This window comes from Leucopleurus acutus, assembly GCF_964270905.1.
Source record: "Leucopleurus acutus genome assembly, chromosome: 3".
Classification (NCBI taxonomy): Eukaryota; Metazoa; Chordata; class Mammalia; order Artiodactyla; family Delphinidae; genus Leucopleurus; species Leucopleurus acutus.
This window is the reverse complement of record NC_139145.1, coordinates 118,364,415-118,379,976: the sequence shown is the minus strand read 5'-3', so window position 1 is coordinate 118,379,976 and position 15,562 is coordinate 118,364,415. Positions and strand designations below refer to the sequence as shown.

Below are 15,562 nucleotides of genomic sequence, written 5' to 3'. Positions count from 1 at the left end.
TAAGTGGGTGTTGAAATAAACTCATTGTGTATGGCACACCCTTCAAATACATCCTTTCTCCCGTAGGAACAATTGAAATCCAAACGACATATGCCGACGTGATTTACCACGTGGGTTGTCTTCTGAATACCAAATACAACACAATGAATTTTAGATAGAGTTTTGTTTAGCCCCTAGGCCAGCATTTGGGCCTGTGGATAAGGATTTGTGTCCAGTCCTCTTAAGGCTTTTTTGGGTCACCTTCCTTGGGCTTATTCAAATGCACCGTGTGCTGAAATTAGTCATTGCTGATGAAGCGCAGGAGGTTATGTGCTTGGGCCTGGAGGCCTGATCTGACCTCTGATCTCTCAGCCTCATCTCATGCTGCTCTGTCCTTTCTCTCCCTGTGGTCCAGCCGTAGGAAGTTCTTCCATTTATGTGAAAGGCCATAAATCTGCCCCTTTTGTACATCTATTTCCTCTTTCAGGAATATCCTCTCCTCCACCCTTTATTCTCAACCTGGTAAACTCTTGTTCGTCTTTCAAGACCCCAGCTCCAGGGTCACTTTCCTCCAAATGCCCATCCAGACCCTCCCAATCTGGGTTAGGAGCCTTCCTTGTGATTCTGTAGTGTCCAGTAAATCCTTGTGTTACTTTCCACCATATTTTGTCACTTGTTTTCCCTCTGGACTCTTAAGTTGCTATATATTGTTTGTTTGAGATAGTTACATACATTGAATGTTCAGATATTAACTCTATTATTCAATCATTTTTGTGGAAAGAATTTCAAGGCACAGAGTACTGCCATCACTCTAGAAAGCTCCCTTCTACCTCTTACCAACCAACCTTCACTCCCAGAAGCAGCTACTCATCTGCTTTCCATCAACCACAGGTTAATTTTGCTTATTCTAGAATGACATGGAATCAAATACTACGTACCTTTGTGTATCCAGGGTTTTTTCACTCAACATACTGTTTTTGAGATGCATCCATGCTGTTGCATGAATCTGTAATTGGTTCCCTTTTATTACTAAGGAATCTTGCTTAGATGAATTTACCACAATTATCCAGTCTTCTGTGGATAGATACCTGGCTTATTTCTAGTTTTTGGCTCTTATAAATAAAATTGCTATAAACAGTCTGTACAAGGCTTTTTGTGAATTATGTTTTCCCTTTTCTTGGATAAATACCTAGGAGTAGAATTCATCCTAGAATTGGTTCCTATTTAGCTTTTAAGAAACTGGAACAGTTTTTGAAGTGATTGTTTGGGCTATAAACTCCCTGGGTGCTGAGACAAAGTCTTGTTCAACTCGGTTTCCCTGGTGTCCGACCCAGTGCAGGGCACATACTAGGCACTCAGTGTTGATTGAAGAGTGAATGGACAAGAAGCTCAAAACAGTTTTCCTTCTGACACACCCTCTACTAACTGAAAAAATAAATAATGTTCTGTCCATCAAAGGGATGGAAACATGACTGGCTAAATGTGGGCTTATTCCAAGCAGATGAAAAATGGGGAAAAACAGCTCCCTTCTGACCCTGCCTTGGACCTACATGTACAGGTGAAGCCAAGTATGTAGATAGACACGGGACCATAGAAGGGTCCTGATCACCAGCAGCTGCAAAACTTGCCTCCTAAAGTTAAAACTCCCAGCATTCCCATTCAAAACCCTCCACAATCTTCCAACACATCCCCACCCCTTTGATTTATCTGCCCTAACTCATAATTCCACCAGACCCAACAGCTCTCTTTTCTTATGGCATCCAGCATTTCCTCCCCTTTGCAGTAGGGGTGAGCTCTACCTAAAATACCTCCACCCGAGGCCACCTCTTCCTGTTGACATTCTGGTCAGCCAGGCTCAATTCCAGTTCTGTCTTTGCTCTGAAGCCTGTCCTGGCTACCACATCTAAAAATGCTCTCTTTGGAAGATCTCTGAAGTGGTGTCTGCCTGTGGACAGTGTTCATTAGCCTCTTTTATAGTTATCTGTGTCTGCGTCTTCCTACTCTGTGAGGTAACAGGCTATCAGAGGGCAGTGTGCTTAGTGGCCCTTATTGGTCTGGAAGGCGCTGGGGCCATTGGGCACTAAGTCACTGAGGCTCCTTGCTCTTTGCTCTCGGTGGCTGATTCCACTAAAGAGAAGTTAAATTATATGGTAATGCTGTGGCTCCTTCTTAAGAAGAGTTGTTGACAGAAGAAAGAGATCTGTCTAAAAGGAGGAGGATGTAGTGTAAACTTGGGAATTTGTGTCACCTTGTAGATAATTAAAGGGAAATTGGTTTCTTAGGCTCCAGTGTTAGTCATAGGTCACAAGTCAGGAAGCACAAATATTAACATCTAGAGTAGCTCCACGTGACATTTGTATGCATAAGACAACGTAAAATCATCTCCTGTAGGAAGGGGTGGCTTCAAGGAGTAAAGTAATTAATCTTAGTATATATATTCTCATTTGATTCCTGTTTTAATAAAGTCCTAATTTTGCCTCTGTTCTGCAAACTGCCTACTTCTCTAATGGTACAATTTCTAAAAGTATTTAAGTTTAATTTCCAGAAATGTAATATAGTGATCTTTGCTCTGATTGCAAACATAAATATGAAAAGAATGCTGAGTGTGAAAATTGACATTGAACAAAACATTTTCTATATATGATGTTGTACTTTTAAAATTTTAATCATTTTTGAGTGACATAAATTCAAAGCTGCAGTTGGAAAAGATATTTCAGGGTTTGGCTTCCCAGCAAATGTTATTTCAAACAGATAAGAATTACAAAGTGACTCTCGTTTTTAAAAAGAAAAAATTTTATGTTGCTCTGAAAACTGTAAATACCAACTTCTCAGAACAGAAAAAGGCATGTAAGTTCTTTGACATCTCATAATTTTGTAGTTGATCAAGAGAAAAAAACACTCATTTATATACCCTTAAAGAATTGGGTGCCTTTTTTAAAAAGTCTGGTAATAACATAATTATTAAGAAGGAGGTAGAACTAATTAGCTTGGGTGTGTTTGATCTAATTGCTTGCCTTCTTCTGGTTTAAAGAAAAACACTGGATCTGGTATGCTTAGGAATTTTAACATCTGCTTTTCCCTCTGCTGAACCAGTAAGAACTAAATGCAGCATTAAAATTCCTAGGTTGATTTTCTGCATTATTCACCTGGCAGAGAAATGAATTCAGTTCTTTCAGCAAAATGAGAGGCATAACTCTTTCAGTGTGGGTAGAGTCATGCAGAAGGCAGTTTCCAGTTTTATTGCCATGGTACTTAGGAGTCCCTGGTCTCTACAACCTTAAGAGGAATTCAATGCCATGAAAATACTGCCCTGTCCTTGTAGCTGGAGGCCTACATATTGTTTAATTCAGCACAATCTTAAAAAACTGTCCCTGCTTCTTAACAGGGACTCTGAGGTTGGAACATCTTAATTTGTTTTGATTTAAAATTTGAGCTTGACATATTCCCTGATTACCTGAATGTATGCACAGTTTGAAACATGTACAGAATTAAGCAGAGGAGTATAATAACTGCTCACGTACCATCACCCAACTTCAAAAAATTAGGAAATTATGACCAGTGGTGATTTATGTAGATTCCTACCCACCAATCCCCCATGCCCAGCAACAACACACACCCTGTGCTATTTTGAAGCAAATTCTAAAAATCATCTGTAAGCATATACTGATACATCAGTATGTATGTACTGATACATACATATCTGAAAGATAAGGCTCTCTTTTTTAAACTATTATCACACCTAGGAAAAATTATCAAAACTTCCATAATATCAACATATAGTCAGGGTTCAAGTTTCCAATTGTTTTATAAATGTAGTACGTGTGTCCTTTTTCCAGCTTGTTTTTTGGACTCAGTATGCAAATAAAGACCACATATTGCAATTGGTTGCTGTGTATTTTCATGCATTTTTTAACAGAAAAGTTTAAAAAATTAACATAAAACATAAAAGTTTTTTAATTATGAAAATTTCAAACTTACAGAAAAGTACAGAAAATCTGTATCAGGCATGCATTTAACAAATGTTAACTTTATACCATATTTGCTTCAGATATCTTTGCCCTTTTTTTATTTGAAAGAAATGTTAGATATGAAATCCCTTCCCCTTATCTTTTTCTTTTTTCCTATTCAGAGTTATCCAATTTCCTATAATTGGTGTATATCATTTCCACAGTGTGTTTTTATGCCATAAACATATATATGTATCAATAAACATATTTTTTTGTTTTGTTTTAACAAAACAAAAATATGACATATTGTTTATCATTTATGGAAACATATAAATGTAGTGGAAAACAAAAAATGATATATTGTTTATGGATACATATGTACGTAGTGATAGTATAAAAGAGCCTGCCCTTCTTCCCTTTCTCCCCCGCTCCATGTGTATGTGTGTGTATATGTCTATTTGCAACTTATTTTTTCACTCAACGTGCATATTTGTACATGTAGCACAAATAGTTAATTTTAGACTGCTGTATGCTCTTCCATTATGTGAATAAACACCAGCATATTCATTACCTTACTAATGAGCAATTAGGATGTTTCCAATATTTTTGTATTACAAACGCTTGTCAGTAAACATTCTTTTATGCACATCTCCTTGTGCACATGAGTGAGAGTTTATGTAGATTATGAACACCTAGAAGTAGTAGGGATGTCTTTGGTTTCACTGGGTATTACTGATTTCTCTCTAAAATTGTATAGTGTAACTCTCAGCAGCAATGTACGAGAGGTCGAGTTTCTCCAGATTCTCCCCAACACTTAGCATTGTTAGGCTTCTCAGTATTTGCCGATATCATGGGTATGGAATAGGTAACCCCTCTCTTTCAATTTGTACTTCCCTAATTACCAGTGAGATTTAGTTCCTTTTTAATATTTATTAGCTTTTTAGGTTTCTTCCTCTCTGAAGTGCCTGTTTATAAAGGTTTTTTTCTAACAGCAGATATTAGAACTTCAGAAGTCTCTAATCTTAATTATACAGACATGTTCATTCTTTTAGAATGGGCTCAATATATTTTGTACTTTGAGAAGTAGTTTTCCGAAAAATCATATTTATACTTATATGTAGACATTTAAGATTAGAAAAGGACATTTGTGAGAGCTGAGCCCTTTTAAGATAGAGAAAAATCAACTGTATGAACAGAAGCTACTAAAAATAATGTCATTGTTCTATCCTACTGAGACTTTAACCATCTGCCTTATTTTTTCATTTGCTCACTTTTTTTCTACCTCGTATATTTTCCTCCAGATTTCCTATACTTCTCTCAATAACTGATCAATGTTATTTTACACACACTCAACACATTCCAAAATCTATCAGCTTCATCTTCCTTCCCGGAAATTTCCCTTCCAGAATCCTCTGTCCTCTTACTCTAATATGCCCTTGTTGCTGTCCCGGCCAGCAGTGTAGCTGTCACCTGGGACATCTCTTCATATCTCTCCTGTGTTGGATCCTATTGTCCTCAATCCCAATCTTTCTCTTTTATGGCATATTCCTTTATTTGTTGGAGCATATCTCTAAATCTTCCTAAGAAAAGATCTAATAATGAAAGGATTTTTTTTCCAAATCAGTTGAAATGTCTTTTTCATTTCCTTTATTTATTTTTGCTACTTTTATACTTGGTTTTTATAATATATCTGGGTTTAGAATTCTATACCCAAATTATTTTCCTTCAGAATTCTGAAGGATTTGATTCTTCCACTTCTCAGCGTTGCTGTTAAGAAGTCTGATTCCGTTCTGATTCCTAATTCTTTGTTTGCAACCTGTTTGTGCTTTAGGAAGCCTCTAGAATTATCGCTTTATTCATTCTTGGATGAATTTTATAATATGCCTTAGTCTAGTCTTTTGTTAAAAGCATTTTTACTGGTTATTCATTAGACTCTTTCAAACAAGAAATATATTTCCTTCGAATCTGTGACATTTTCTTCTTTAAAACATTGCTTCTCTTCAGTTTTATCTTTACTGCAACTGTTTCCAGTTATAAATTGGACCTCTTGGAGCCTCTGATTTTTCTGTTTTGTTTTTTCTATTTATTTCCATTTCTTCATGTTTTTGTTCTACTTCCTGGGAGATGTTCTCATCCTTGACCTCCTACTTTTCCATTGATTTTTTTAAAAATTCAGCAGCATATTTTTAATTTCTAAGAGATTTTTCCTTGTTCTCTTATAGTTCCTATTTTATGGAATCTTGTTTGGTGGCCGAAATATCTTTAAAAAATTTTTTGAAGATGTTAATTATGGTTTTTGGATGTTTTCTTCAGCTTCTTGTGTTCCTGAGTTGTGTTCCATTTTCAAGTTAGGTTTGTTTTAAGCCCTCCTTTTCGTATTCCATAGTGTACTTACCATTGTGGATTGGTGTGAGGTTTGAATTGAATGCTTGACTCAAGGTCAAATAATGTTAGTGGCTTAATTAAAGAGAGAAGCCCTATTATGCAGTTCTATCTTGGCTACATTTTTAGCTTCATTCCTACTGAGAAGACAAGAATTAGAATAAATGAAATTGTAAGGTACTTTCTAAACATAAGAATTCCAAATTGGTGATTCCCACAACTCTAATTACAGTAGGTAGAATTTTTGAATAAGGTATTCACTGATTCATTCATTCATTTGACATTATATGTTGACACCTACAGTTGTTAGGAACTGAAATTTACTCAGATATTGTTAGACTAGATGTACATCTTTTAGTTCCTATTTCTTAAAAAATGTTACTTTTTAGTTTTAAGTAAACTCAAGACTAAAGAATAGGAATCCAGATTCTAAAAGAACATTATCAATTCACTGCTCTGGACAAATGGACTCAGTATCATTTTTTTTTTTTTAATGTGGACCATTTTTAAAGTCTTTATTGAATTTGGTACAACATTGCTACTGTTTTATGTTTTGGGGTTTTTTGTTTTTGTTTTTGTTTTTGTTTTGTTTTGTTTTCGGTGCGCGGGCCTCTCACTGCTGTGGCCTCTCCCGTTGCGGAGCACAGGCTCCGGACGCGCAGGCTTAGCGGCCATGGCTCGTGGGCCCAGCCGCTCCGCGGCATGTGGGATCTTCCCGGACCGGGGCACGAACCCGTGTCCCCTGCATCGGCAGGCGGACTCCCAACCACTGTGCCACCAGGGAAGCCCTATGTTTTGGGGTTTTTTTGCCATGAGGCATGTGGAATCTTCGCTCCCCAACCAGGGATCAAACCCGCACCCCCTGCATTGGAAGGCAAGGTCTTAACCACTGGACTGCCCGGGAAGTCCCCACGGTATCGTTATTACACCTTAAAAAATTTAACAGTTTTTACTTAAAATCATACTCTCAGTACTTGAATTTCTCTGATTGTCTCAATTTTTTTTCCCTTGGTTTGTTTGAATTGGGATCCAAATAGTTTCATGTATTGCATTTGGTTTGTAGATCTCACGAGTCTTTTAATCTAAAGTTCCCTTGCCTTTAAAAGAAATCTTACAACTTGTTGAAAAGACTGGGTTGCTTATTTGGTGAAAAGACATTTTTTTTTCTGAAAAAAGTATATTTTATGAAAAATTTTCTACATTCTGGATTTTGCTGATTGCGTCCCTGTGGTGTCACTTAACGTAGTCTTCTGTCTCTATATTTCCTGTAAACTGGTAGTTGGGAATAGATATTTGATATTTGACTAGATGCAGGCTTTATTTTTTGACATGAAAAAATCTTCATAGATGGAGTTGTCTGTTTCCTATGTTGTAGATGTTGTATATTTCCTCTTGCATCCCATCAGGAGGCTTGAGGTGTCTGTTTCTCTCTTTGCAACATTAAGATTGACCCGTGGGTTCGGATGTTGTCCCTCCATTATAAAGTTCCCCATCAGCTCTTCTCCTAATGCTTTTAGCAGCCATTGATGATGATTGCCCGAGTCTGCTATAGATGTTATATACAGGGTCAAGAGTCTCTGAATTTGGAAAACCTCACCTATTTCCAGCTTCCCACCCCTGATTTATTCTGGCATCTTGGTCATTTATTGTCTCTTTCTTTCTTAGTCTATAATAGATTTATTATTCTCTAGTGCACTATTCCCCAAAGTATATTACATAGAACACAACACTGAAAAGTACACTGTGAGAAAAAGCTCCCCGAGTTTGGGACCTGCCACATACAGTTTTTCCCTTTCAGAGATTAATAATACAGGTGAGCCTATTAAAGTTCTGGGGAATTTGTCAATAAAGAAACTTGATTAACCCGGAGTTTCATCAACTTACTTGACCACTGTATTGTTTTATCATTAATGCCTATTAGTATCCTGATTAGAGAAACACACTTTGAAATGCATCTCAGAGAAGAGGGGAAGGTGGAAGCACTTGCCCCGTTCTCCCGTGGGACTTGCTGATGTCAAGGTCATGACTCAGTAACACGGGCACCCTTCTGGGTGAGAGAGTGTGAGAGCAAATCAAAGTTCACACAGAGACAATTGACGTATCATAATGCATCTTGTGTTAACATAATTGTAACTTCATTGTATTGATTGCTTCAATTGCTGTGTTTCTTATCAGTGTTACCTACATAACCAGCATAGATTATTCCAAATATGTTAATTACTGGTAAGAAAATAAAGTCCAACTCTAACAGTCACAACTTTAAAAAATTATAAGTTTGCTTTCTTACATTACACATTTACACGTATACAACCCCAGAGTACACTTCGGTTATTTTATTTCAGGTGCAGGATGGGTACGTGAGGAGTAATGAAGGGAATCCTAACACTCATTGAGGTCATTGGCTTCAGATATCCAGATTGGTTTTTATGCCAGATGTTCACATGCTGTTTGTGGCTCACTATGGGAAATGCAGTTGAGCAAAAGCAGTGAGGGAGAAAATTTTTCCTTAGCTCTGAGGACATGTTGAGTTTTGTACATTAAGTGTTTTCCATTAGAAAGAAAATGCTGTGCATTAATGCTCCTGAGAAAAAAATAGTGATTGCCAGTAATGCCATCAGGAAACAATTTTGTAAATGTTTCACAGTATAAGCATGAATCGATCATTAAATGGGTGAATACAACTTATTTTGCAGACTTGGAATATGAATGACAATTTGTTTGAGGTGGTGTTATTCTAGGAAAGTGTGAATTTTGATTATAGGAACTTGCACGAGGGATACAGTAGTAAAGAGTATGAGTCGGAACACTTCATTAAAATAACCAAGAACAGAGCCAGGACCCAGAGACATGAAGCTCTGTTTTGTGAGTCTTCTTGGGGAGAATGGATTGGGATAAGACACGGAGAGGGCTGACACACATCATCAATGATCCGAACGTTGACTCAACGTGCTTTTGTAGCCCTGGGCTGCAGGCTGTCTGGCCATTGGGTAATGTGGAGTTAAATTCAGACCTGGACATTAATGTTTATGATGGAAGTTATCCTGGTGCTTTGAAATTGAAACAAAGCTTTTCTTTAAAAATTATTAGGATTTAAAATGCTTTTCTATTCAGAAAAAGGCAAAGACTACATGAATTAAATATTTTAAAACAATAGACAACCACTTTCTTTATGACAAACTACTGTTAGGTTTGCTGTTCATAGAAGGGAAGATCAAGTGTAGATTTTGACCGTGGACCTTATCTTCCACTCATTAGGTAGCTTTCCAAATCCTGTGCTCTGAGGGCTGTGTGGGCTCAACTCAAATACGTGTTGTAGGGAAGACTGAAAGTAGAAGGGTGGGGCATATACCCGGAAATTACCCTTAAAACATTATTTTGAATGCAACTTAAGGTAATAAATTTGTATTCCTTGAGCAGAAAGCAGTTGAAAAATGCATTCACTGTTGCACTTCTAGAATAGTATTTGGCGCATTACTGAGCCAAAACACAGGTGTAAACATTCTCCTACAGTATAAGAAGTTTAAGAGGCCTGAATGATGATTTCAGTTCAATCCTTCATGAACTGAAGCCCAGAGAGTGGAAGTGACTCGCCCAAGGTTACATTGACCTTGTGGTTTAAAAGATTTCATTCACTTCTCAGCTTGGGAGACACTTCATTCATTTTCAGTGTGACACGTGGTTGCATTTTACACCTTGACTTTACAGTCTGGTCTTGCAAGTAACCAATTATCCAGTTGGCTCAAAAGAATAATAATGATGGTGAGCTGACGCAGGGAAGGCCAATTTTTCTTCCCGCTCGTGTCAGCTTTGCAGGTGCCAATCCCTATGGTTGTATGTCATCCAGATCCCACATTCTCTTCCTTCATAGTTTGAAATTCCAATAGCAGGTGAGCAAAGTGTGAAAATGATAAATGCAAATGTCAACAAATGCATTTTTAGCCCTTCAAGGCTACAATGAAGGGCTAAACATAGGGGGATTTGGGGAACTGCCTCTGGGTATCAGCACATCATACAGCCCATGGCCTGGGTGTTTTCTGCCCCCCGCCCATAAGACAAAGGGGATAGGACCAGCCAAAATGTGTATACTTATCATTTTTAGAAACTTCCTGAGAAGACTGACTTAGACCCTACAGTGAGACTGAGGAAATTTCTTGTGAAGGAAGAAGTTTTAGGCTGTGAAGAAAAGTTCAGCTAAATAGGAAAAAAAAAAACGTGCATCAAGATTCTGCTTCTCCACTTGGTTTAGCTAGGCTTTGATGTGTTTTAGCCTATTTGTCCTTATTTTAAGGTTAATAATGCTCACTCTGTTGAGTTTCCAGAGGTATGGGAAGGATCAAATTATTTCTTTTATGTCAACTAAGAGGGACAGTTGTGTTGAGACAGTAGATTAAAAGGTTCTTTGTAGTTTGAAGTTTTGTTTCATCATAAGAGCATTTGGTTTTTTATCTGACCAAATTATGATTGTGTTAATATTTCTTTGCTTATTAAAAAATGAGGTATTCTGTTTTTTTTTGAATTTCTGAATTTTATTTTATTTATTTTTTTATACAGCAGGTTCTTATTAGTTATCCATTTTATACGTATTAGTGTATACATGTCAATCCCAATCGCCCAATTCATCACACCCCCCCCGCCCCCCCCACCACTTTCCCCCCTTGGTGTCCATATGTTTGTTCTCTACATCTGTGTCTCAATTTCTGCCCTGCAAACCGGTTCATTTGTACCATTTTTCTAGGATCCACATATATGCGTTAATATACGATATTTGTTTTTCTCTTTCTGACTTCACTCTGTGTGACAGTCTCTAGATCCATCCACGTCTCAACAAACGACCCAATTTCGTTCCTTTTTATGGCTGAGTAATATTCCATTGTATGTATGTACCATATCTTCTTTATCCATTCGTCTGTCGATGGGCATTTAGTTGCTTTCATGACATTGCTATTGTAAATAATGCTGCAATGAACATTGGGGTGCATGTGTCTTTTTGAATTACGGTTTTCTCTGGATATACACCCAGTAGTGGGATTGCTGGGTCATACGGTAATTCTATTTTTAGGTTTTTAAGGAATCTCCATACTGTTCTCCATAGTGGCTGTATCAATTTACAGAGGGTTTACAAGAGGGTTTACAATTTACAAGAGGGTTCTTTTCTCCACAAAAAAAGAGGTATTCTATTTTTATTTCCAGTAATTTACAGGCATTTTGATCACAAATAAAATTGGATGATTAATTCTACTCCCCAAGAATTCTGCTTTCTGAATCAACGAGGGTTTATTTTAACAAATGTTTTTTCAGTTTAGGGTTCTATATGACGATCATACTCTCTAGGGTAGAGCGTGTGGAAGAAGGTGGCTGACCTTGAGAAATATACAATTGCTGTGCTGGAGTCCTTTCAGGGTTGAAATGGAGTAATAAAATCAGAAATCACAGAACGGTTTCTAATTTCAAAGACAGACTGTCTGACCTTGCCTAAGTAGTTCAGGTAGAAACCAAGAAGGAACGTGGAGAAGGAAATTGAGTTCCCCTCCAGGTGACACACAAGCGCAACATCAATACATATGGGATTACAACGTGGGCCATTGATTCACTTTAGGGTCCAGGAGATGTTTTTCTCCTGTATTTTTATTATTTGAAAAAATTCTGATTAAATCTCTCTCTCTGCCTGCCTTATACTCACACACAAATGAAAAACCTCCCCCCATGTTTACTCTTGGTTCTCTATCTTCCTGAACTGGAGCCTACAATTTAAGATAAAAGAATTCTTTCTGAAATGTATTTGGTTCTTGGGCTCTTTTTGAACAAGTCTTTTCTTGAAAGCATGAAGGGGACTTCCCAGATGCCTAGAATCACCAGTATTTTGGATTCTTTGCTACATGTTTCCTACCCCAGAGGAAGGAAGCTTACATGGATTAAGGACTTCCGTTCCGCCCGGCTTTGTCACATTTGTCAGCAATCGCGTCCCAACAACTGCCTCTTTCAATGCATGATTGTTCATTCTCCCTGTAGCGCTTCTTGCGCCCTGGCTGGACCTTCTGTGGGCCAGTAGGCAGCGCTGTGGTTGGTGGCTGAGGTGAACTGTTCTCCAGTCGGTCAGCCTCTGCTAGATGGAAGTTCTGAGGCATGTTTTTGTTTTTTAGGTTGCATAATATTAAACATCAGTAGTTTAACTGGGAATGTTTCTTTTTAGAGGTGAAATGGTTTTATTTCAATGGCTAGGAAAAGGAGTTCAAAGTGTGAAAATGTGTGATGACCACAGACAGGCGAAGGACAGAGAACATTCTAGGTTGATCTGTGTTGCCCTGATAGTGAAATCATTGCCTGGGTTTTTTTTTGTGTGTTTACCTGATTGAATGAGGGAGGTTCCTAATTTTATAGTAATTACTGTGTCGGTTTGGAGGAGCTCAGAATGTCTTTTTTCTTTCTTTTTTTGGTAAGTGTTCAAAATTTGGTACTTAGGGAGGTTAAGCATTACACATCCAGGGTGTCTTAATTCTGCAAAGATGGTCAAGCCATTTCCAGCACAGCAAGAAATGGGGACCATGAGAATCTTGAGCAGATGAGCAAGTGGGAATGATCCTCTGAGTTCAAATCTGGATTACTTCCTAGCTGCACGATGGGCAGGATTTAGCCTGAGCCTCAGTTTCCCAATCTGTAAATTGTGCGTTACAACATTTTGAGGCTTGAGGAGATGATGACTGTAAAAGGCCTGGAACAGGTGCTGTGCCCAGAGAAGGCACCGTACACATGGTGGATTTGGAGGCATTTTCAGTAGTCATGTTTTCAGTAGTGAGTGAGAGCCCAATATTTGAGGTATGGGATTAGGATCAACAGAATCAAGTCACCCCAATGTAAATGGATTTTTTTGTGTGTGCCCCATTGATACCTAGAGTTAGGGATGGGCTAAACCGTTGAGCAGAGCTGTGGAGTGCAGCCTCGCCTCCTTTCCCCAACCCCTCCCTTCCCCTCCCCTCCTTTCCCTTCCCCTTCCCCCTTCCCTCTCCTCCCCTCCCTTCTATTTTCTCCCCTCCCTTCTCCTCCCCACCTCTCCCCTCCCCTCCCCCCAGGGTCCTCCTGGGCTGGCTTTGGAGGCACAGGTCAGCTCCTCCAGGTGACCTGTGTCTACTTCCTGTGGCCCTGGCTGCCCCTCTCCCGCTGGCTCTGCCTCCTATTGGAAGAAGTGACGAAAGGGGGTGTAGCAAAGGAAACCGCATCCCTGAAGGTGGAGCCCTGTGAGGACATTTTGCTCTTCATTCCGGCCAGGCCTTGCTTCCTGTCTTCGCTAATAACCAAAGATCCTTGTCAGGAGCGTAAAAATTACAAGCATTTTTGTCATCAGAGTGCTGGCGGTTATGTGTATCCATCTAAATAATAGAGCCTTTGAATAAAATGTGGCAAGGATTAGAATGACCTCTTGTTAATGCCTGAAAAAAGAACAGGTGGGCCCCAGGGCTCTGCATCTTCCCCACCCGGGTTTCCATGTAGACTGCTTTTTGCTCCAGCTGAAGCTGGTTATTTGTAATTTTCCCACATAGCTAAGCTTCCGGGAGGACGGTCAGTGGAGCAATGCAGAGAATATGGTTTGCAGCAACAGCCTTGCTTTTTTTTAAATCAAAATCCCCCTTTGCCTTTCCTTTAAACCATGTATTAGAGGGTTTTATCAGAAAAGGGAAAATGGGCTGTGCCCTGCTGTTGCTAGGTAACCAGAAAAATAACAAACCCAGTCAGTTGTTACCAGAATGATTTTCCCCAGGAACCTGGTTCCTTTTGCTAAGTGATTTGTGTGGTGTTAACAGATTTGCATAATGGTGAGGCTGGAGGGTCTCCATCCTTCATCTCCTTTCTCCCCTCCCCTCTCCCCATATCGGGAAAGTCCCAGGTACCTTATTTGAGTCTTCCAGATCAGTTCTTGACTTTGAGTTACCCTGAGGGAAGATGCGGTGCAGATGCAAATATGGCTTATTGCACACAGCCGGAGTAGGTAACTGTATTTCTAAGACGTTGAACCCATTTTTAAAAATAACTGGGCACCCCCTTCTCAGCAGGTGCAGTGTTTGAATAGCCCACAAATGGTAACAAGTTTTTGTTTGAGGGTTTTGCTGGGAGTATTTTGTAAAGGTTATTTTTAGCCACAGGAGATGTTTGTACACCCAACCAACCATTTTAGTGATTTTGATTAAATCATTAGATATCCATTTCATTCCTTTCTCACTGGACTCGTCATTCTCTCCGTGGCTAGCTCTATGGCCACAGCATTTCCCAATCTTCGAGGGCTCTGACTCTGACTCCTAGTTTCACCTGACTTGTAGGTCTCAAGCTGACTCTCCTGTGACCTGTGCTGTCTGTTTGTTGCAGATTTGGACCTCTCTGAGACTGCATGCCCGCCCCCCCAGGACTCAAATCCGCATGGCCCTCAGCTGCAAACGTTCATAGCAGAAGCAAAGTTAAATCTACAGAGAGTAACCAGACAAGATGGCGAAACTGGAGATGGAGCAGAAGAAACTATTGTTTACCTCTAATTGTGTTGTTATTTTTCCAAATGAAACAAAATACAGGCATTTGGGGGAGAATTTTTTTTTCCTTTCCTGATGTGTGTGTGACTGTGTCCAAATTGCTTTAGGAGTAATGTTTAATATTTCGTGCAAGTTTATTTGGGGGGCATGAGTCTAATAATTAAATTATTGAAAACAACTCTGTTTGTATCGTCATTAACTTATCACACCTAACTCCAGACTCCTGGAGGAGAAATTAACTTAGATAAGCAGAAATATGTTCAAAGTTGTTATGACCCTAGAGTAAAATTCCATATTGTATTTTCTACAGGATCATTTGTTTTTTGAAATGCCTTTTGAGATCTAGGTGAAGCACTTTGGATGGAAAAAGTGATATAATTGGCAAATTTTCACAATCACAGCAGCTGATTAGGAGGAGTGACCTCAGGGCCCTCAAAGGCCAGGAGGATGTGGAAAAGAACTTTTCTTAGCTACTCTTTGGGACATCAAAGGGGTCACCCCTGGTGGTGAGCTGTCACAGTCACCAAGCAACCGAGGTACCCTATTTGGACCCCTGTCCTAACCGGGCGGCCACTCTGCTGTGGACACAATCTGGACGCTTGGGACCTGGGGCAGAGACTGTTCAGATGCACCTTCGTGGTCCTAATGCTTGTGGGCTTTGAAGTCATAGTTCAGCAGCATCTTTCAACACAGCCCAGAGGCACGGCCCCAGCAAGTCGGTTCGAGGTCAAGTTTAGTAGC

General features: G+C 39.3%; 1 protein-coding gene across 2 annotated transcripts in view; it reads left to right on the top strand.

The window, feature by feature from the left end:
• Positions 1-15,109, top strand: part of ARHGEF28 (Rho guanine nucleotide exchange factor 28) — a 256,291-nt gene extending 241,182 nt beyond the window's left edge. For both annotated transcript variants that reach the window (XM_082834982.1, XM_082834981.1), the window contains one exon: positions 14,664-15,109. In XM_082834982.1, coding sequence (XP_082691108.1) covers positions 14,664-14,827 — 164 coding nt within the window. In that variant the 3' untranslated portion in view covers positions 14,828-15,109. The remainder of the gene's footprint in view (positions 1-14,663) is intronic.
• The last annotated feature ends 453 nt before the right edge of the window (positions 15,110-15,562 follow it).